The 24,118-nt window shown below is 40.1% G+C and overlaps 1 protein-coding gene across 3 annotated transcripts in view; it reads left to right on the plus strand.

Moving 5' to 3' along the window:
• Positions 1-24,118, plus strand: part of lrp1bb (low density lipoprotein receptor-related protein 1Bb) — a 314,579-nt gene that overhangs the window by 168,497 nt on the left and 121,964 nt on the right. For all 3 annotated transcript variants that reach the window (XM_037789698.1, XM_037789696.1, XM_037789697.1), the window contains exons 20-26: positions 314-496; positions 5,652-5,852; positions 9,240-9,485; positions 13,363-13,560; positions 15,233-15,437; positions 20,760-20,924; positions 21,274-21,518. In XM_037789698.1, the coding sequence (XP_037645626.1) occupies positions 314-496; positions 5,652-5,852; positions 9,240-9,485; positions 13,363-13,560; positions 15,233-15,437; positions 20,760-20,924; positions 21,274-21,518 (1,443 nt within the window). The remainder of the gene's footprint in view (positions 1-313; positions 497-5,651; positions 5,853-9,239; positions 9,486-13,362; positions 13,561-15,232; positions 15,438-20,759; positions 20,925-21,273; positions 21,519-24,118) is intronic.

Here is a 24,118-nt window from a genome sequence, read left to right on the forward strand (position 1 = left end):
GATTTGATTTATTGATTGCTGTCGGGATGTAATGAGAATTTCAGCAAATAGAGATTAAAGATTACCAACTGTAGCTTTAACAGACATTTCTCTAAATTAAAATCTTTAAGATTATTACTTTAAATGCTAGAAGTGAAATAAAATCCCTCCTTGGAACTAACTGACCGGTTATTGCTGCCAGGTGCTGCGCTTGCAAAGATAAGTATTCGTTAACAGTAAAAGATGTCTTATAAAATAATAGTTCAATACTGTGGTGTCTTTGCTCAAAACAGTCTGCTGTGGATCTGAACTGTTGAATGACGTTTGTTTTCAGTGCTGCCATCTGTGATCGAGTGCAGCGGAGAGGAATTCCACTGCGTCACAGATGGAACCTGCATCCCAGAACGCTGGAGGTGTGACGGAGACAAGGACTGTGAGGACGGGAGCGACGAGAAAGACTGCGAGGGTACCAAAAGGATGTGCGACCCCAAGGCCAAGTTCACCTGCAAAGATACAGGTAGTGAATACAGTACACTGCTAAACAACACGCTGAGGTCAGAAGTGAAAAATACACTGACAGCAGATATTTGTATGTAAAAAAAAAAGTGCTGAAGGTGGTGCTTCTTTTTTTACTTTTAGTCAAGAAGTAGTGAGTGAATAATCTATGCATACAGATGTTACATGGCTCAGAAATATCTTCCAGAAGTTTCAGATAAAGACTGACATATGCAAACACTGTTGTAGTGTTGATTTTTACACTTCATTAGTCAACTGACGCTGACAGAGTTGGTGGGTCGGTTGGTATAAAATCATATCCTGAGGCATGAAAACTAAATTCAGCTTGTATTTGAGTTCAGCGAGTAAACCTTGCATCATTTGCCTGAGACAGTTGTTTTAGTTTTAGCACCGTGGCTGCCTGGCTGAACTAATTTGAGCATGAAGGACAGTAACACACAGCAACAACTTGGATTCTTGAGTATATAGTATTGCGTTATAGAAATTACATGGAATATATGTGGACAGATTTTCCACATTTTGTCATCATCATAGAAAATCATCAAAAACAATCACAAATTTCATGTCGACATTAAACATGATGGAGTTTGAACACAGCTTAAGGGCACTATTTTAACAATATATAGCGAATGGTCTATAGTGCATGGCGCAAGTGCATTTCGGGCGTGTCCAACTCCACTTTTGCTAGTTAAGCGGCGCATAATCTGGATGCAAAGTAAGGCGAAAGGGGCAAAAGGGTTGTATTTAGTCTCTTAATTAATCATAGGTGTGTTTTGGGCGTAACAGGAATCAAACCAATCAGGGTTATCAGGGAGCGCTACTGTGCGTCCCTGTGTGTGTAACAAGCAGAGTGTACAAGTGTTGTGAACCTGCCTGTGTAGACGCATCTTACTATCTAAATAATGCTCCCTTTAAATAGCAAGAAAATACTGACCCCAGACTTTATACCAGGACTTTGTTGGTCAATGGCGCAATCACTTTGCTCGGCTGCCTCAAGATAGCAATGCGCCAACAATGCACCTGACCACACCTCATTTTAAGACCAACACGTCCATGGGCGCAAGTACATTTGCTACTTACACACAGCGTGGCCGCTGGTCGTGAAAATGACAACTGCGCCGTCTGAAACTAGCAATGACTGTGCACGCCGCTTTGCGCCGGGTGTGAGATATGGACCTAAAGGTTTTACTCTTTCACAGTACTTAACCTTCATATTGAAAGCTGTAATAAACAATATCTCTTCAACGTTTTCACGCCAGCCTTTTGCTCGGGTCTTAAGAGAGGCGGAAAGTATCTCAGTCGTGTGTATCATTCATAAATTAAGCCAAATGGCTCTCTTCCCTTTCATAAAGGCGTCACTATCTGACAGGCTCTAGAGGCTTAACCATTCTCCACTTCGGAGCAGTGCAGTGAAGTTTGCATGTACTTGTTCAACCAATTAGGGCCGACCATTTAAATGGTCTGTATAAACTCCCCATGTACCCAAATCCAGCATCCACTTTCTTTCCGCAGCTGAAAAGAGAAGGTCAGAGAAACATTCAGTTGCTTTCTGTCTTTAGCTCGGCAGCTTTCCGCTCATCCCCTTGACAGTATTATCAAGAACGGAGGCAATGCTGCGTGGTGAAGGGTTGGTTAGACCACACAATTATTATTCACTCTAATTCTGCTGTGTCACACCCCTGTGCACTGGTGCAGTTCGTTCTGTCCTCCTCAGAAGAACAAAGTGCCCCTGCCAATAATATTCAAAAGGGTTACTGGAAGAGGCCATTTTAACAGCTCTGGCAGATTAAAGGGAAGACCAGGATGAGCTTTCCCTTTTGTTTCAACTTCTCAGATAAAACAAAAGATGCGAGACTCATTCTGGACCTATGCACAATTTGAATGCTGGAAATACAGATGCTTTTTCTTGATCAGATCACCTTTGGGGATGGATGTATTTCCACATGTGAAAGATATGTGGAGTTGCGCTCAATGCAACAATACAACTAGACAATCTCGGTTGAGCCGCCCACACAGAAGTTTGTTTGTTGAAAAAAGGATGAATAGGAAAAACAACAAAGAATAGCTCCACAGGAAGAGTACAGGAAGAGTACAATAGTAGATATTTCTCCAGCTGCAAATTTTATAGAAATGAACCATTCATCGCTCCCTTAAAGGAATTCCCACAAAATGACCATTTGTATATCAATTACTCACCGCATGTTACCTTGAATTCTTGAAGAAAACGTTATTTTTCTTGCATGCCTCCACGGTGAACGGAGAATGAAAAAAATGTGAAGTAAATGCGGGCCTTTCACTTTTCTCAGTTTTTTTGATTCTCCGTTCACCATGTAGTGTGAAATGTATTAGAATTGAGAAGGTATCTTAATCAAAGAGAGATAATTTGTAAATGTAGGCGTTTCAAATTTCTGAATTGGGGACTTTAAGCCCAAATGAGGAATTAGATTGGATGCCGATTTGGTAGAGTTCAGAGGTTTCCATTACATTATTGTTAAAGGAAGGATGTGTTGAAGTCAACTGTTGATTGACGTAGAAATTAGTTTGGGTTATCCATAAAGGCCTTTAGGCTCTGTCTGTGCTCATACAACTAGGGTTACAATGCATAATCTTTATCCTAAGCTGTCAAGTGTATGTCAGATTTATTCATTCATATACTGAAGTTGCATGTAGGCTGCAGGTTCTTGAGTCTAATTTTATACAGGGTGATGACATCTTGACAAATTCGTCAAGTGACTGCAGATACATACTATGACTTAATTAATTAACTATGATAGTATAAAAGCCAACATTTTTTTTTGTTATTGTGGTTAAATAAATGTAATTTATAGTGCTGTTAGATTATTTCGACAGCCCCGTTAGTACAGGTGTGTGCCTCCCTTTGTGTGCGGCAAGCTGGAGGGTTTTTTGCAGTGAAAATGTTGTTTTTGAAAGGCTAAACGGCAACAAATATGAATTGAAGCCAAAAATGTAGTTAGATTTGCTACTAAGTTGCAAAAATTATATGTTTAGAAGTAGTTTTATATCTAGACTTTTGTATAAATTATCCAGCAAGTGCGCTATTATGAGTATGGCAAATCAAATTTTGACAACCTCAGAGCAGACAAATCCTGGCGCTCCCCCAGTGATCTTTGGCGCCCCCTTAAGAGGGGCCCAGACCCCAGGTTGGAAACCACTCAACTAGAGCATTGTACTGTATTAGGCGTAATCTTCTGAGTTAGAACACAAAAACACGTAGAGGATGCCAATAAATATGAAAATCTTTATCAGTAAAAAAAACCTTAATGATGAGCAAAGTAAAACAAAAAAAAAAACAATGAATTTACTCATACATTATTTAAAAATAATCTTCAGCCACACGAAGAGAAGGGACCAACATGAATATAAAAGTTCCCATCTCTGTAGGAAATCTGTGGATATGAGATGCATTTTTTGTTGAATTAAAGATGAAACTTTTAGATGTTTGAGCCTTTCTATATTCAGAAAGAATATAAAAAAATATATTTCCTACTCACAGTAATAAGCAATGGTTATATTTTATAAACCCACTCACTACCTACCTCTAAAATTGTGTTTTTTTATTCCCTTTTTCAGCCACATCATTGTCCCCTCCTTTGCTTTCTAAAGATATGCACTCACAAAACTCATCAAGTTGAAGTTGTGAAATTTGTATTGTCATTCGAGGTGAACTTTCCAGAATCAAGAATGGTTAATTCAGTTGAACAAATAATTAACCTCCTTGTCCATGTGCGTTACCACAAAAACACACATTACGATGACACTTAAAATGGAACATTTCTGTGCCCCGAGTGTCATCCATATTTTACGCATGAAAAAGCCTGTGTACTTGAATAACACATAAGCTTGCATTTTCACATGCAACTGCGATGGCATCACATTAGGCATTTAGAAAATGAAGGGGCTAAATCAAAAGTGTCATCTGACTATTTTTGGAAAGCTTAGAAGTGATGTGAAGCCAAACAGACACACACAGACGCACCTGATCTCACACAGAATCCACGCGCCCACAGCGGTCGCTCCAGCCTCTCACGTCAGTTTGCATTGATCCGGCACCAAGCACAAACCAGTGGGATCCCAAAACACTATGATGTAGCTTTGATGGAAAAGGTGTAAATTGGAATATGCTGCGATCCAGGCTTCACCTGGGAGCGTGCAAAAATGATACATCCTGATTTCTGTCTATTGTTTTCTTCCTCGCCCCCCTCAGTTGTTACACCTACCTCTTTCTAACCTGCATGGTGAGGGAATTACAAATCACACTGTAGTGTTGGTACCAGCGTAAAGAATATTGATCTTGTGTGGATTTTATGCCTCGGTGCCGGCAACAGCCGTGGTCAAAGGCATTATGTTTTCAGGTCATCCGTCCGTGAATCCGTCCCATTCATACCATTCTCATGAACGTGATATCTCAGGAAGGCCTCGAGGGAATTTCTTCAAAGCTCTCGAGGATGAACTGATTTTATTTTGGTGGTCACTGTGTCCTCACGTCTGTCCCATTCTCGGGACATCTCATGAACGCCTTGAGCGAATTTCTTCAAAATAGGCACAAACGTCCACTACACAAGAATCAAGGATTAATTGATTAGATTTTGGTGGTCAAAGGTCACGGTGATCTCACGAAACACCTTTTTGGCCATAACTCAAGAATTCATATGCTAATTATGACAATTTCACACAAATGTCTAACAGGATAAAATGATGAAGTGATGACATTTTGGACAGACATGGATGTTAACTGCCACTTGACTGGTTGGCGGAGGCATACAACCATGCGGTGGTAATTCTAGTTTCATCAAGTCGAACATTTAGAACAGACCTGAGAGTTTGTTGTTTATTGAGGTCCCCCCTGGGGTAAAAGCATGGCATTTTTGCTATAAATGTTTATTGCAAAGATTTGATTAAAGAACTCAGTAATGAAACACTTGTTTAATCAAAAGTTGGAAAATGCAAGCACTAAATGTACCAGTTAAATATCAGTTAGTTCAGGCAGGAAACTTTTTTTTGGGAAGCCCTTATCATCCAATACTAACTACAATGAGATTACATCGTCTGAACTGCAGTCAAACTTGGAAACTGTTCATTTTTGAGTCCTTAAAAATGTTAAAAGTTAAAAAATCTCCACATTTCATTCTCTACAGGCAAGTGTATCACAAAGAGCTGGGTGTGCGATGGGGACATTGACTGTGAGGACCGCTCAGATGAAGAGTCCTGCGAGTCTGCCGTCTGTAAGCCACCCAAGTACCCTTGTGCCAACGACACCTCGGTGTGCCTCACACCTGATAAGATCTGCAACAGCAAAGTGGACTGTGCAGACCGCTCGGATGAAGGACCCATCTGCGGTACGTTTGTTTTGATACTCTGCCAAAAAAAAGTATGTGGATAACAGAACATTCGATTGCTGAAAATCTCAACCCACCACCATTGACATTGGTATGCTGTCGTAGTAGCTGTCACTCATCTGGGAAGGCTTTCCACAAGAATTTGGAGGTTAGACACTGACCTGCCATTCCAGTTCATCCCAGAGGTGTTTGATGAGGTTAAGGTCAGGACTCTGTGCAGGCCAGTCACATTCATCCCCACCAAGCCTTAAAATAACATTACTTTTTGGACATGGTTTGTGCATTCCATCCAATCATCTATATCCAGCTGCTTATCCGGGTCTGGGTCACGGTGGCAGCAAGCTAAGCAGGGTAGCCCATATAGTATGTCCCTTTCACAAACTAGGAAGGACTGCATTGTCAAAAACAGACCCTAATCAAAAGTACACAAAAGTATGTGGACAGATTATCAAACACTCTCCTGGTGGTTTGAAAGATGGTACAAAGTTTATGTAGTAGATGTCAGTTAATTGTCTAATTGTGTGAGTTACAATAGATTCCACTAGTCCAATGGTGTCCACTCACACAGCAGACAAATAGACACGACGTCCCGTCTGTTGAAAATCCATCAGTATGTCCCACACAGTCACCATGTTGTCTGAATATACTACTTCTTCCTGAACTTCTGACCTCTGAGGAGGGTGATAGACAGATAAGTATGACTTTGAGAAGTTTGAGAAGTTCATATTGGTTTTTTTTACCTTAAGTTATAAAAAGTCGGAATCTTTTTATTCCCAACAAAATTCAAGCTGACCATAGCTGCTCCACGAGGAGCTTTTTATAGCCGCGCTTCAAGCCTACAGGGGGGTGAGTGTTTGATACTCTAAAGATATATTTTGGGTGAAGATTCACTTTAAAGTGAAAAGACCAACAAAAACTGTCAAAAATAATGACTCCCGAGGACTTTTAGGCATTTTTTGGATGTTGCAATGCTCCCACTGTGTTTGAGCTTCTTTGATTGACAGTTCTTCATTGGTTTAAGAGAAAAAAAACAAACGGTGACAAATTAATAAACCACATTTATTTACCTTGCAAATAAAAACAGCAGCACATTATTCTTCTTTATTCAAATATAGCTGTTTATTCCTCATTATTTACCTTTTTATCAGCTTTGCAGAGTTGCAGAAAAATTAATTGGGAAAAGTAGAAGCACTGTCACATCCTCCAATTTTTACTGTAGAGGTTCAGGACATGTTACCTGCTGAGTCACCTCACAGCGCTCAAGCTAACTCTCACTTTAATTTGTCTTCTTTTTATTTATTTTTTTATTTTATTGCAAAACAAAAGACAATACACTAACAGAACAAGAAGAGGATGACAAGAACAGTGAATACAGGCAAGTTAAGATATTGTCAGATGATGAGAGAACAAGTGATGATCCACCCGCTCCAGATTGAACCGTCATAGTGGAGCTCCAGCTGCCAGGGAAAGGGCGGGGCACGGCCCCGACAGTTCCCATGTACCGTTATAGAGTGGTGCAGATATGACATATTTTTGTAGGCCAACCAGGAAGTTAACATCGCCCTGGTTTAGGCTTGCTGTGGTAGTCGGTGATACTGGTGTTTTACGGTGTTTGGGCACACACCGATTACATTACTTACCAGCGCCCCCATCATCGTTTTGCTTTTTCCAGAGAAATCAAACCTATGTAGTTCATTTTCGCGTATCAGCGGCGTGTTATCAATACATAGTCGGACGACGGACACTACAAACTGAAAGTGAAAGTTTCTGCTCCGTACGGAGTCTCAGCACAAGTCAGATTTCACACACACAGGACGAGAGAGAGTTGAGAGACAAGACGATGGCGGAGGATTTGGTGTCGAAGCGAAAAGCAAAAGCACCTATTTTGCAGTATTTCAGATTTAAACCCAATGCTATAAGGGAACCATAACGTTAATGAGGTAATTGGCGTGAGGAGGACGGAAGGGTCACAGCTGGTGTGCGTGGCGTGCCGGGTGGAAACCTGCGGCCCCGCAGCAAAAGCTCTAAAGGAGAGGCCAGACACACCGCCATCTGACATTACAGATCAAAGTAAGCGCGCTACACATGTAGTCTCATTTAGCCACTTGTTAGCAGCCGCCTTTTTTAAGACACGTAAAAGCTTAAAAATTCACAAGCGGGATATTTGCAGAGGTATTTTATAATGTAAAACAAAACGTAAAAATCTCTTAAGCTCGTGTTAACCAGAGACCTTTTTTCAGGCATCTAACTAAAAACCCATTCAAAACCCCATTGATTTTGACATGAGGGAACCGGAACAGCTAATATGCTGACTCATTTTCAGGTTTTAGGAATCATTCCTGCACCACAGGATACCTCCCAGAAGCGCCCTGCTACATCCTCTCCTCCACATAGAGCAGCTTAGAGCCTGACTAGGAACCGGTGTGTTGCCTCAGAGACCAGAGGGACAGAACATAAAGTAATACTCTGGCTTCCCGATGATGGCAAATGTGGAAGTGTTTGTCCAGCAGCCTTCAGAGGGGAAGAAAGGGATCTCATGTGACTAGCCCCAGCCACCTAATCTCTTAAAGTGAGCAATGTAAACACGGAGGTTCATTTTCTAGAGCGTCACTAACCAAGCCTCAGGGGGCTCCTACAGGACCTGTGAGTGTCCGTGTTATCATAGCTGAGAAAAGGCTTCTGCCTCCTCATCGACAATTATGTGTTCAGAGAGACCTTGAGGGCCTGATTGATTTGCACCATCTCAGCAGGACTCACACCCGCCATTAACAAATGTGACCACATACTCAATTTCCCCCCCCGCTGAGAGAGTGCAATGCTGTTCTTTGCCACCTTGAAAGGCCGGTCTTAATCATGGTGGGAAAACACACACTGGATCAGTTTTATTTTTACCAATAGACCATTCCATCTTGACCTGGCAGCTGCTAACAAAAACCAGGTGTGTAGGGCAGAAAAACAACTTTCTAACAAGGTTTCTAAAAGAGCACCGAGTTTAGACGTGTCTGTCTTTATATCACTTTTGAAAGGAACAGCGCGTAATGTTTTTTTCCTGTTTTATTTTTGAAGCAGTGATGGAAATAAAAGCGGTTCACCCACAGGTGAAACCACAGAGAGCTATATGAAGGCGTTCTCATTATCCAACACCTTTATCTTCATTAGATTGTGAACACACTCCTTATGTTTGGAGTTACTGTGACATAAGGATAAAACATAAACCCTTTAGATTGGATGCACTGATTGGCAATTAGTGGGTGTGTAAGATCCAGTTTCAGATACTACTACATTACAGAGACACCACACATATTGTTCCAATGCTCTTTTAAATCTCAGCCTCTCCTCAAGTGTCTGCACAGTTTCTAAGAATTTGTTGGCCTCTCTTCACCCCAGATATGTGTCTCGTAGCCAGAGGGGGCTGCAGTCACCAGTGCACCGTGGCACCAGGGAAAGGGGTCGTGTGTTTCTGTCCCCCCGGGCTTCACCTGGACTCCAGTAACAAGACGTGTGAGGTGGTGGACTACTGCAGCCGTCACCTGAAGTGCAGCCAAGTGTGTGAGCAGTACAAGACCACGGTGAAATGCTCCTGTTATCCAGGATGGACGCTCGACCCAGATGGAGACAGCTGTCACAGCACAGGTAACTGACCCTGGATTTTTTTTGGCTGGACCGCACAGGACCAGACTTACAAATGCAGAAGTCTGTCACTGAGTGACTGAGTGAGTGATTGAGTGATGAAGATGAAGTTACACGATTGTTTGGCCGAGTGTTGTAGCAAAGAGTATAGAAGCAAAAAGACAAAATTGGTGTTTTTTTTTTTTTTTACAACAGCCGCTGACGACATTTTGGACTGAAAACGCTTAATATATTTATAATATTTTATGGTTCAACACAGACCACAGGCTTTATGCTGTACCGTGGTGGATGTATTAACTTCTCTGTCCTCTAGTGTCCTCGAAACTGGTGGACATGTACTGCTGGATTTAACATTATAGACATGACCACTGACTATTTGTATAACAATTTAGCCACAAATATACTGGGTTTAGACTGAGTCTTGTTTAATGTTTGTTTTGAGTGATGATGTTGGCTGCTGTGATGGTGTGTGGCTGTGGGTCTGTGTCTGCAGTAATTTAAAGTTCATCCCAGGACATACTAGTAACTCTTAGAATCATTGTTCTTTGACTGTTTCCATGCAGAGTTTTAAGAGTTTTTCAATTATTAATACAAGATTCACAGCATAGATAAGAGAAACTGGAAAGGAAAACAATAAAAGTCAAACTATAGAACTGGAAGTTTCTTGTGTTAGTGCTGAGAAAGAGGAGAGGTAGTCTGAGGAATAGTAATAGGTGTTGATTTAGGGTACTGTCAGGTCAAATCCAATCAGTTTCAAATCAGAAGAGGCATCTGGGCGATGAGTCCTGTCTGTTTCTATCTGTACTGATGCTGAGTGAAGAAAGCCTGTTCTCTTTTCCTTCTCCCAAACCACCAGAGCTTTCATTCAGCTGAGCACAAGTTCACCTCAGGCCTAATCCCATACAGACACAAGTGTTTCGCCCGCGTAGCATCACATCATAAATTCAAACTTTCCGCTATTCTGTTATTGAATAATCTATTTAATGAGGCCGCTCTGTAACCGCTTGAAATACAATAGTTACACACACATGCTGCTGCTTGTCACATTCAGATTTATGGACCTCGTTTTGATTACTCGCTTCTCTATTTCACTCCAAGATTGATGGCAGTTGCGACTCTAATCTTACATTAACGCAGGAAAAAGAATACACAATTTTCTCTGGAAGCCGATCAGAATTCTTCGGCTTCGTCATAAATCAAACTTTGCATACAAACACAAACATCCCACTTTAATCTTGAGAGAGGTGTTATTGGATTCTTTGTGAAGTCCCGAGCACACATCCACTCCTCCGCCTTTCCCTTTGCACATCTCGGGAATAAAAGGTTTGCAAGTACAAATCTTCACTCCGGTAACATTGTCGCTAGTTTGGTTGCAACACCGAAAAGTGTCATTGAAGCAAGGACACAGTTTTAATTACATTTTGTTCTCTTAAGTCTGATTTAGTCTAGAATGCTGCGAAGAGAGTTTTAGTTGTACAAACATTTCTCAGAAGCAGAAATAGTCTCACTGATTGAACTAAACCTCAGTGGACAAGGCCGGAGAAGTTCAGTATGCGAGCACTGCTGCCAGCATACTGACTTGTCACTAGATTTAGCCACTTCTTAGAGACGCTACAAAATGTATTTCTCAAAAGAGACCACTTTCAAATGTATCTACTTTTTCAGAAAATGGAAAAATGTAATGTGTTGATTCCCAGAGTGTTTGGCAACAAATTGATTTGGCTGCAGCTGATGCATATAAATTAGCTCTACATGGTGGTTTAATCCAGTGATATTAGTATGTCCTCTGCACAGTGGATCAGCAGAGAGAGAGGGAGAGAGAGAGAGAGCAAGCTGAGTGAAATAAATATATGGAACTAGATTAAGGTTGCAGCTCCCCTGCAGGATTTAGTTGATTTAAACAAACCACTGTAATACATTCCAACATATTTTGAAGGAAAATACATACATTGCATGTCAGTGACGGTCATTCAGTGTATCCCCCCCCTGGGCGTTGTGAACGGGGGGCTGCGTCAGGAAGGGCATCTGGCTTAAAACCTATGCCAAATCAAATATGCGGATCATAAAATCAGATCTCAGATGATCCACTGTGGAGACCCCCAATGGGAGCAGCCGAAAGACGAACAACAGCAAATGCTGCAACACACAGAGAGCTAACAACATATTAGATATCACATAAATCAGTAACAATAGGCCTTTTTCACAGCAGAAATTTTGACTTCCTACTGTCGAAGGAAAAGCACAGGTTTTACTGATAACATTAATGATGGCGCCGTTCTTTTCAAGTGTCCCAGTAAGCCTTAACAGTGCATAACAACATGCACAATTTATTCTGTAAAAAAAGGCATTTAATCTGTATATTCTATAGTTGCCTTTGTACCTGGTGGTCTCCGACAATGATAGTACAACCAGTGGACAACCTCTGGGTCTGAAAAGTGAGGCCAATGTGGAAGTCCCTTAAACTTGCATTCTTTCTAACAGCCAGCAGGGGGCGACTCCTCTAGCTGCAAAAAGAAGTCTGATTGTATAGAAGTCTATGAGAAAATGACCAAACTTCTCACTTGATTTATTACCTCAGTAAACATTGTAAACACGAGTTTATGGTCTTAGTCGCTAGTTTCAAGTCTTCTTCAATACAGCATGATGTTCATTTAGTAAATTATGGTCCCATTTAGAGTCAAACAGACCGTAAAGCAGTGGATGCTTTAGGGCGTGGCTACCCTGTGATTGACAGGTCGCTACCACAGCATTGTCCGGTCTGGGAGTTGCTTGTGCGCCTAATAATGTCTTATTCTGTGTTCGGTTGTACTTAGCTGGCGACGGCCAAAAACCAAGATGACGATGGCCAAAATGCCGAATTCAAGGCTTCAAACAGTAGTCCACAAAACCACTTTTTTCTTCGGCTATAGCATTAGGTAGAGCTTTGATGGTTGCTAGTTTAACAAGCTAATTTAGATCCTTTAGCTGGATGCATTTTACTAATACAAGTTTACGCTTTCTTTGATCCCTTGCCTTTTTAGCCTCAAGTCAATTTATTTACAGAGCACACTGTAAAACAACAAATGATGACCAAAGTAATCCGCACTGATGTTAAGAACACATGTCTGTAATTTCATGAAAAATAAGCAAATGTACAAAAGGTACAGCACAGAACATCTTGAATATAGGTCAGAGTTTTCTTCACGTTCATTCTGAGTGCTCTGGTAATTTAGGATGAAGAAGGGTGACTGAAGATTTAAGGGGCCTGAAGGTGAGCTAGACGCTGAAGAGGCCAGATGCTGTATAAGCAATCAGTCCAGTGATAAACTGTGGGTCTGCCTGTCAGGCTGTAACCTATAATTTTAGAAAGAAATCACTTTCTAGAGTCCTGACTCTTAACATATATTCATACAAAGTAAATCAAGCAATATGTATGTGTGAATGAATGTATGTTTAGATTTATGTGTGTGTGTTCATGGGTGTGAGATTGCACTTGGGCTGAGCGATGTCAATGTTTTCACATGTTTTGACTTCACAAAAAAAATGCATTCGATCAGATTATAATGATCTAAAAATGCAATAACTTCCATAAGTATACAATTGTTGAGTTTTCTTGATATATTGTTAAATGTTAATTATTTTTTCCTACATTTTTTTTTACATTTGAAAGTAATATTCCTCACAAAATGTGCCAGAGTTTTATGTGCAGTGGTCATTGATACATTTCAGTGACACTTCTGTTAAAGAAAAAGAGAGCAGCTCGCTAGCTAACACTTTATCCCAATGTCCTGTACATGATGTCACGCATTGTCGATTAACAATTGTCTGAAAACATCGCTCAACCTTAGGTGGACATCCTAAAAATATACGGTGCTTGTTTCCTGTCTCTCTCGTTGGCCAGATCCCTTTGAGGCTTTCATCATTTTCTCGATCCGGCACGAGATCAGACGGATAGACCTTCACAAGCGGGACTACAGCCTGCTGGTGCCGGGGCTGAGGAACACCATTGCTCTAGACTTCCACTTTAATCACAGCCTCCTTTACTGGACAGATGTGGTGGAGGATAAGATCTACAGAGGAAGGCTCTCGGAGTCTGGAGGTAATGCTCACACACGGCCACATGCACCCACGTACTGTACAGTACGCAAACATTTTGCTATCTAAAGACGGCTGTGATGTATTGGCTAAAGAGACTCATGTCTTGCTCATCTGTGCTCCCGCCGCTGTAATGGAAGTCTGAGACGCCGCTGATGATAACGCTCTGTTTTACTCCACTGTCGTTACACGTACTCTGGTCTGATGCAGCGAGCTGATATTGTCTCTCCCTGAAAATTTATCTCAGGTTGTCCAAAGTTGAAAAATACTGCAGGACCAGAAATCTTGAGCTGTTGTAGTACAGTATCTCCGCCTCATAAAATGATGAATCAGAACTTCTCCTCCGCTCTGTGTTTTTGTGGGTGGCAGTACATTCAGCGGCTTCCCTTGCCTTTATTTCCCTCTGCGAAGCCGTAGCAATCGCCTCTTAGCTGTACCTATTCCACCCTTTTGTGAGGCACACATAAAAGCCTCAGCATCTGAGAATAATTGTAAACAGCTAGATTATAAATATAGTGGGAAAACCCTTTTACCATGCTTAATGGAGCTCTGTAGAAAGCAATATGTTTTATATGGAAGAGCTTTCCTCAATTCTCTGAATATCCCCCTTTTGCCTTCAGAAGGCTTTCCTGTAAAGAGACACCAACGTTGCCCCACAGTACTTAACTACAGTGTATGTACATAGTCATGCTATCGTCTTGTTTATCTATTTTTGTTTTTTTTAATGCTTTCTTTATTGAACATATGCTCATTTACAGAGGTACAAACAGATACATAGACGATTAAAAAAAGAAAAAAGAAGACAAAACAAAATAATTACATATACATTTCATAATACCAGAGTTTGTGTTATATGCATCATATTATACTCATTTAATAACTTAAAGATCTGAATGGCTTTTTTGTTTTTAACAATGGGTATGATGGTGCTATATTGTTTGAATTCATTGAGAAAATGCAGGAAACTTGGCTTGGTTCATGTTTTCTTATGGCTATGGAATTTTCCAAAATTAGTAAATAATTGTATTATATACAGCATGTTATCTTCAGTCTTATCTTGACTAAAATATAGCATTAAATCAAACATATTTATTTCAACATTCATCCTAAGTTTCTCTACATCCATCCAGAACAGTCTTGTTTGTATACAGTGAAAGAATGGATGAGAAATAGTCTCTTTTTCAAGTCCAACAGAAATCACACTTATATACAATATTCAGCTTGAATCTTTCTAACACAACTTTTACTGGATAAATTCTATGTAAGATGTTGAAAGACATTTCTTTAAGTTTGTTATTGATACAGTATTTATCACAAATTTTCCAAGCTTTTCCCAACTGTATATCATCAAATAAGGAAGACCAAAAACATCTAGATGAAGGGACAGAAACATAACTTAGTATGTTCCTAATATTTGTGCTAGAGCACTTCTCTTTCAGTGTATCAGTACCTCCAATATATATATTTTCACACAATGTTCTGAATTAAGTTGATCATCAGGGTTTCGTAGAACTATAAAGACACTTTCTGGTATAGCATCGAAAACAATAGCATACTCCTTTGGTTTTGCAGGCATTTTGAATTTATCAAGAAATTCTTTAGGAGATAATAAAGAACCATTTTTATTATTAAATAATTGGCCAACTGTCTATCTATCTATCGTGTTGTTGTTTCAGGGGTGACAGGGATCGAGGTGGTCGTGCAGCACGGCCTGGCCACCCCAGAGGGCCTGGCAGTGGATTGGATTACAGGAAAACTGTACTGGATTGACAGCAATCTGGACCAGATTGAGGTGGCCAAGCTTAACGGAGATATGCGCACCACCCTGATTGCCGGCGGCATGGAGCATCCACGGGCCATCGCTCTCGACCCAGGGCAGGGGTACGTTACGCACTAACTCCCACAAACAGCACAGAGCCTGCTGCTAGCTACACTATCCATCAGGCACGGAGATTATTGGAATAAAGTAAAATTACAACCCCCTTGTATTTCTCACGTCTGCATCTGCCTTGATGTATGAAGATGTCTGCTGTGTTAAGGTCCATTAAAGCAGCAGATATAGAGTACATCAATAACAGTGCTGCGTGCTCCATTCCAGGAATGACAACTGATGTAGCTAATACCCCCCCAACCATTGCTCCTGCTTGATACGCTTTACTGCCCTTCCACTCTTATTCCCCGGCAATGTTTTTCCTTAAAACATTTAAAGTAAGACCTTCAAATAAAAAGCCCCCAATATGCTTTGTTGTTATTTGTGCATCATTCCCCTCAGGGCTGTTTCAAAACCATGTTGTTTATCCTGCTGAGATGCATGGGGAGAGTGTTTGTAGACTGATCTGTGGTTCCGAAATGGCATCCGTTCCTTTGCCCAGTCGGCAAGCACGACTTAAAAACATCTATTACGGTGCATTTATTTTTCTTGGCATAACAAAGTGTAAAGATAAGGTTTTTAATTTGTTGAATTAGGGTTGTTGGACGATGTTACACTGGGGGAACCAGGCTCTTTATTAGGCATTGATGCAACACACCTGGGAGGCTTTGATAGTGTATGTTGTTTTGGACTGTTTAACAGTTTAGAATTTTGTCATCCACACTTTTGAAATGAAATTGATCGAAGGAGGAAACACTCACGAAGGACAAAGAGAGAAATCTTCCCGTCAGAGGCTCTTAGGTTGCAGATATCCTAGGTAGCTTAACACAACATACAGTACATGTTTGCCTCGTTATAATGCCATTGTTTCTTGTTATCATGACACACCAGCTTGTTTATTTCCGTACAATAAGAAGCATATTTTATTGTACAAGCATTGCATGTTTGTGTGTGTGTGGCAGATACTCTCTAACCTGATTGTGTGTGTTTTTTATAGGGCTTTAAATTTAATGCGATAATAACGTGTTAATGCAGATTTGTGATATCGCCAATATTTTATTTAACGCATTAATGCAACTCAAAGATAAAGCGAAGATACTGGCAACATATATAACTAAAAAAACTTAAGTTATCCATTGGTACCAACCATGTCATACTAGCTTATATATACAGTATATATATGCTAATATTTAATGAGGAAAAACTGGCATGGCCATTTTCAAAGGGGTCCCTTGACCTCTGACCTCAAGATATGTGAATGAAAATGGGTTCTATGGGTACCCACGAGTCTCCCCTTTACAGACATGCCCACTTTATGATAATCTTATGCAGTTTTGGGGCAAGTCATAGTCAAGTCAGCATAACCATGTTATGATTTGAGTATATTTTCTATGCTAAATGCAGTACCTGTGAGGGTTTCTTAAGAATATTTGTCATTGTTTTGTGTTGTTAATTTATTTCCAACAATGAATATACAGTAAACATACATACATTTGCATAAAGCAAGCATATTTGCCCTATCCCATGTTAATAAGAGTATTAAATACTTGACAAATTTCCCTTTAATGTATTTAATGCCCACAGCAGCAAACATAATACATCCATTTAGGAAGTGTTTTCATAGATCACATGGGTCAGTACACCGTCTCACACGTTTTCTCAAGGAAATCCTGTTTGAGTTAATTTTTTTATCTCAACTGAATCATGATGTCCTCATGTGAGCACAGACCAGCCATCGATCCACGGGCCACTTGTGCAAGGCACAGATAAAACAAATGTGCAGTAAAAGCACTGACCCATGCTGATTTGCAGACAGATTAGACAGACTTGATGGATAGTACTGACGATATTTAAAAGAAATGGTGGATCAGTAATAACATGTTGAACAAACCTCCACAAAGTCTGCTCTTATTTGCAGTTTAAGATTTACTGATGTGGGTTATTAGATGCTTTTTTTGAGGTTTTGACCAAATATCCCACAGAAAATTGTCAGTCCTCAAATGCTATAATTACTTCCACGCTGGCGTCGTTATTCCAGCTGATCAATGAGAAATGACCAAGGTGTTATTTCTTACTTGGATTCAATTTTAATTTAATTATTTTTGGAGTCAACATAATATTAGTAGTTTGTTAAAGGCATGGGCATATTCCTGTCAAGTCTTTGATGTCAAATATGGTTCTTTAAATGCAATTATATTTTCCCAGAAGTTGACTTTAGTTACTGGGCAGTAGGTGTACCTTTTGCAATTATTATTATTTGTTCTTACATGTGCAACTATGTCCTCATACTTTCTTTTGTAGAATAACAAAAATAAAAAAAGTCTAAAAGTCAATAGAATTTAGAATTGGTTATATTCCTTCTCTTGACTATTGAATATTGTATTAATATATCATGCAGGAAAGAATTGCCAAGCAGCAGCTGCTGTAAGTCGGAGAAATGAGTTATTCAAGGCCATATACTGATTTGAAAAATGTAGGGGAGTCTTGAGTGGGGTAGGGAATAAGCACCAATGCAGAGATCCAGGTTCACTTCCCAACAGCTATGCTTCTGTTCTCTGTCAGTGTTTGCCGGTGCAAACAGGTGATGAAGCTGGTGAAGGATCATGTCCATGTCACTGCACTGTGACTCTACCGGTTCGTCAAGGAGCCTGTGTAGAGAAGGGTGAGGTCTTAGTGGAATAGCATGATCTTATATGCGCCTGAAGGTACGATTAAATTAGCCCAGCTTTGCCATTGCAATTGGCCCTGCACTCAGCCTTGAAAAAGGATGTGATGTCTTGCTTTTGATATGAATAATAGATTAATATTTAGTGGAGTGATTGTGAAAACAGTACATGACAGTTGTGCTGTAGTTTGTAGTCTTTGTTTCTGGGTATTACAGGCCACAGTACTTAACAGTGTGTCAAACATAGTATGTACTTTGATCTGGTTTGAAGCGATGCCAAATGTGTTTTTTTATGCACAAGCTTTTTCAAACAGTATTATAATAGAGTCCAACGGGTTGTATCATCTTAACTGTGCATATTGAATATGCCTTGTTCTACACACGGGCAATATTTGAGACTTATTTCTATTATATGCTGTGAAACGTAAAAAACAAGTGTTACACTTAAGTGGTAGGCCTCTTGCTGCTCTGGTCCTCTCATCATGTAGGCAGGTTTTATTTTATGGTATGGCAAAAAAAAACAACAGCACTAATAGTTCACCTTGGGATCTTTTCAGCACAACGCAACATCTCAACAGCTGCACTCTCGATGTCGCCCAGATGTGTTGCATCAGCCCATATGTGATTTATCGTAACAGTATGTTTATTGACTATGACAAAGTGTTTTGCTTGCTTTAAAAAATCATTTAGAGGGTACATTTTGGTTAGGGATGTTCGTTTAAAAGGAAGTTTAAACATAGACTTGTTGACTAGTCTAAAAGAAAGAAAACACTCAGAAAACAGACCAAATTTATCACAATCCTCACAAACCTTCTCTTCCCCTCTTTCTCTCTCAAACACACACACACAGCGAGCGACGCGGCTCGATCGTCTCTGTAACATTAATTGTCGCAGTCCTCAGTCCAAAACTCAACATTTATTGAAAAAAGATAGATGTAATCATTTCCAAAAATTCACATTATGTTTTTATCCAATGAAATATTTTTCTTCAATCCATATTTGTTGGCGTTTAGCCTTTCAAAAATGACTTTTGCACTTTTGCATGCACCTGTATTAACGGGGCGGTCTAATATAACAGCACCATAAATTACATTGATAAAACCACTATAAAACAAAATCATATTTCCCCCCATTTTTTAGGGGTGATGACGTCATCAATTATGATGACAAATCTTCAAAACTTCATTCGAAAAAACCTCAATCAAAGCTTTGAATGTAAAAAAAAAGATATTCGATACAGCCCTGTTTGCTGGCTAATCCAGTCGATCAGGAGAGAACCAGACTGACTGCTGAACCCAGCCGCTATTTCGGAAAGAGGAGGTGGTGGTAGGCGGTGACGGAAGAACGCAGCGGGGAGGAAGTGAGTCAGGAGCAGCTGATGAGTTCAGATCAGAGCGGAGAGGCGCAGGGCTCTCCAAGGCAACAGACAGCATACGTCAATATGTCATTTAAATGTGTACGTAAAAAATAATAATAGTATTTCTGGTGCCAACTAGTAAGGGCAGAAATGTTAAATCAATTAATCGTGCACATCACGTTTGATAGGTTTGTATACTATACAAATTAAATACATTAGTTGTGTAATTTTGTCAGAGAGTAATGACAAATGAATTATGTATTAATTTAAACAAGTAGTTGTTTACATTCTCTGAGTGATTTAAACACAGTTGGGAGATTATATATCTATATATATATATTGTTTTTAGATGATACTCGGTTGTGCAAGTTCTACAAAAAACTGAATACATTTTCTATGTGTTGCTAGTATTTCACATTAGGTACTTTGGGTAAATGCATCTGAGAAGTAGCCAGTGATTTTACTCTGTGGCCAGTATATTTCAGATTAAAGCAAAATCCAGACATTCCTAAAAAAATCAATTTAACACTCGTAAGAAATGAGTAATCTGCTCATGCACTCTCCCCTATAGTACTCTTTCACATTTGTGAGGATGACTACATTTCATGGTTGTAGAGAGTAGGATTAATGGGTGCTTTTGGTGCCTAAAGGCGCATTTCCATTCCAGGGCAATAATTCTAATCTAATTACTTGAATCCACTCAAAGGAGTGGCTCATCGATCAGGGAGGCCTTATCAAGTGAATAAGGCTATTGATCTGGACAAGGATATTTCTTCCTAACACGGTTTCGTTGTCGTCAGTATGTGATTTAAGCTTGAGCACCCATTTTCTCCTTCATTCTAGCTGACTTTTTGGACCAAGGCAGGACAGAGGTGATATTTGCTGAGTTGGAGCACGACTCAGGATTCTGCCGATGGTCACATCAATGTCGGTGTTCATTTTCAGGCCTCATTGAGCTGCGAAAAGTCATAATAAAACAGATGGCCTCCCATTCCAAGGCATGTCGCAGATGCTGAGGGTTGCACTGGATCGCTGGTGCTGTTCTTGGACAGCCATCACTGCCTCTGTCTATGTTAATGCATGCAGCTACAACAGCATTGTGTATGTAATTACTTGGTATTGCAGTATACAGTAATAGCACTGACAAGTACAAATGGCAAAGGAATTGCTGTCCTTATGAGGTCTAACAGCCCTTTTTAGTGGATCTATGAGAGAATATATATTGTGCATTATATATATTGTTTCCCATGCTCATAAAAATGAACAGACAATGATTAATACTAAGTGTTGCCTTTGCGTTTCTGCTCCAAGGATCCTCTTCTGGACCGACTGGGATGCTACTTTCCCCCGAATCGAGGCTGCATCAATGAGCGGAGGAGGTCGACACATTGTGTTCAAGGATATGGAAATCGGCGCCTGGCCTAATGGACTGACTCTGGATCATTTGGAAAAGAGGATTGTTTGGACAGATGCACGGTATACAATTAGAGTTTCACCTTGTGTGCAGAAGCATTCACACCTTTCAGAACTTTCAGTACATGTGTGACAGTATATACTGCGAAGGACTCACCAGTCCCTGAGTAAAAATGTAACTTGAAGCTCCATTCTCCCAGTGGGCATTAAATAATGGAGGACATGTAATATTTAGAGATCTTAGCACAATGTCCATATTTGGTTTTAAGTGGGTCTTGAACAATTTAATAGTTCCATTAGCGGACTGGTGGGTTACACTTTAATCGGCCTACTTCTACTGTTCCCTTTCAATGCATTTGAAGAACGGTTCGAACTTTGATATGGCCCTCTGTGTCGGATCTCTTTTGAACAGCTCCGACGCCATTTTCTCTGCACTCTATGATGGAAGTGGGGTCATTGAGATCCTCAGGGGCCACGAATACCTGTCCCATCCCTTTGCCGTGTCTCTCTTTGGAGGCAACGTCTACTGGACGGACTGGAGGACGAACACTTTGGCGAGAGCCAATAAGTGGACCGGGCGAAATGTCACAGTCATCCAGAAGACGAGTGCTCAGCCTTTTGACTTGCAGATCTTCCACCCCAGCAGGCAGCCGCAAGGTGAGAACACTTTTTTTCACCGGCTCTACTGTTGGCGATGAGACACTCACAGAAAAGGGACATTTCACTATGTTAGCTGGAACCAGGTTTATATATATCATTTGTCAGGTTTGCTCTCCTGGGATATGCGCAGCAGGGACATTGAACCCCTTAAAGGGGACTTTGCTTGTGCTCATACATTTGGGTACCTGGAGTACCTACCAACCCACAAACTGTGAAATAAGAAAACCCAGTCAGTTTTTTGTGGGCTGCCTGGGTCAAAAAATGTGATTAAAAAAGCCATACAGATTTGGCTCCCCTTCCTATGTCACATTCAGGCTCATTAGAATATATCACCTACAGCTTGAGAACCTACCTCATAAAGGTGCGCCATATTTTTCTTGTAAGCCAATCAGAGCAGACTGGACTTTTTCGGGAGAGGGGCTTAAAGAGACAGGCGCTAAAACGGAGCGTTTCAGACAGAGGGTTAATCAGGGTTTACGCTAGACTCTTTTTTTTTTATGGTTAATATGGCCGTTAATATTCCAGGATTCCGGCCATATAGAACAACTACCGGACATGTGCTTTAAATAGTAACAACTACATTTGACATAACTTGAAAATAAATTAGGTGAAGAAGCGGTCTGAAAAATAAAAATGTCTGGTTTGATTCCCACGTTTGTCAAATTCAAAATAGAGATGTGTGGCTCTTCAGGCTGTAGCCTACCGAATAGTTTGAAGCTTCATTCATTACGTTGACATTTAAATTATTATTAATACCTTCAAACCTTGCGTGCAGTCGACCTTTTCTTCCCCTCTCTGTCTCTCAGTGTCTCTCTTAAGCACACACACACTCGCAGCGAGATGTAATCATTATTTATATCATCATTGTAGTGGCTTGGTCCGAGTATGAAGACCAGATTTTTTTCCACACACACACAGAACGGACAGCCAGCGGACCGTGAGGTGATATTCGCTTAATTTAACCAAAAGTGTATTGGATTAAAATCACAGCGCAGCGGAGGCATTCAAACTTTTGTATAATATAAGTTTATATTTAAGTTGTATTGACAACATAATCTATACAACATCTTATAATGTTAGGCTTTTTAATATGCTGTTTGCTGGACAACTACACGTGATACCGGCTGAAAGCTGGCATATGCCATAAACCCTGGCGTGAATACAGGTATATTCAGACAGTGATATGAGAAAAATAACATCTTTTTTTAACATTAAAGCATGTAAATATGTTCTAGTAGAAAACCCAAAATACAAGTATGAACATGAAAATGAGCATGATGTGTCACCTTTAAGCACTGCTGTCAATTCAGGCTAAGAATGGGAGGTTTATTATCTTATTTAGCATGGCAACTAGCTGTAACTATACATTGTTTCCATCACAATGCCTCATATTTATATCTGTATAAACCATTTTTTAGATCCTACAATCAGTTTCTTATTTCCTAACAGGAGTGCATAGAAAACAGAAAGCTAATATAAAACATTTAGCCATGTTTGTGCCTCTGCAAATTTGGTTCTGGATCATTTAGACTAATTCTGACCCTCTTGATTGTAAACTCCAAAGAATTGCTATTCAAAAGAGACCAGGATTATAGCTACGGTTAAAAAGAAGAACAGTTTTGAGTGTGCACAAAACAAGGGACGAGCTTGTTAAGGGGTTTAAAGTGCAAACTCATCACATTCTATCATATTACACTCTGGATTCAGAACGAATTTGGCTCTAATCCTCCAGTAACGCTGGATGTTGACTGAGGATACATCATCTTTTAAAACACAATTTATTCTCATGTTGCGAAAGGGGAAAAAAAACAGCATAATGTAATTAATTCCAGCGTCTGCCTCTGCCTTCATTTGGCCTGTCAGTCACAGAGCATGTGTCTGAATGAAAAAGGTACTCATGCAGAGAATTAGCTAGCTTGAGTTAATGGTACCCCTGAATGTGTTTTTCTCACCATCAGAATTATTCTAATTGGCTCATACCACTTTATTAAGTCTGAACGTGAATAAAGAGGGACGCAGGATGAGAACCACATCTGCCAATGAATAATTGTGGCATATCCAATTATCAGATCAATTAGTAATGTGAATAATGAGTTGTGGTGACGGGAAATATATGAAATAGTTCTTGAACTTCATTAACATTGACAAAAAATTATTGTCAGTGAATGCTTCTGAATCTGTATCTGTCACAGAGGGATAGGTGATCAGTTTTGGGAGAAGATTCACAAAAGTGATGTTGTGTGTGACAGAAGGCCTACATATCTAAGCCAATCTTATTTGAAATGCAGATCAGCTTGCAAGATGTATTGCTGAGCTCAAATTAATGACATGAAATCTGTTTTCAGTTTACTTTAGTGTGTTTTTTTTTCATAAACAGTTTGTTTTGACATTGGTTTGTGATTGATTTGTAAAGCAGAACCCCCAAAAACGCTCGGAACATTTTGTGTGCCAAGACCGCCTGATTGATGGATCACTTTCTATCGCAACTGCCTTTTTCAGCATTGCCAAATTTCAAATTTATCCGCCTCAGCTTTCTTCTTATGTAAGCCACCGTCCTTAAACGGGCATTATTGCGGGCGGTAATCGGGTTTGCATCT

The sequence above is a fragment of the Sebastes umbrosus genome, chromosome 13 (genome assembly GCF_015220745.1).
Source record: "Sebastes umbrosus isolate fSebUmb1 chromosome 13, fSebUmb1.pri, whole genome shotgun sequence".
NCBI lineage: Eukaryota > Metazoa > Chordata > Actinopteri > Perciformes > Sebastidae > Sebastes > Sebastes umbrosus.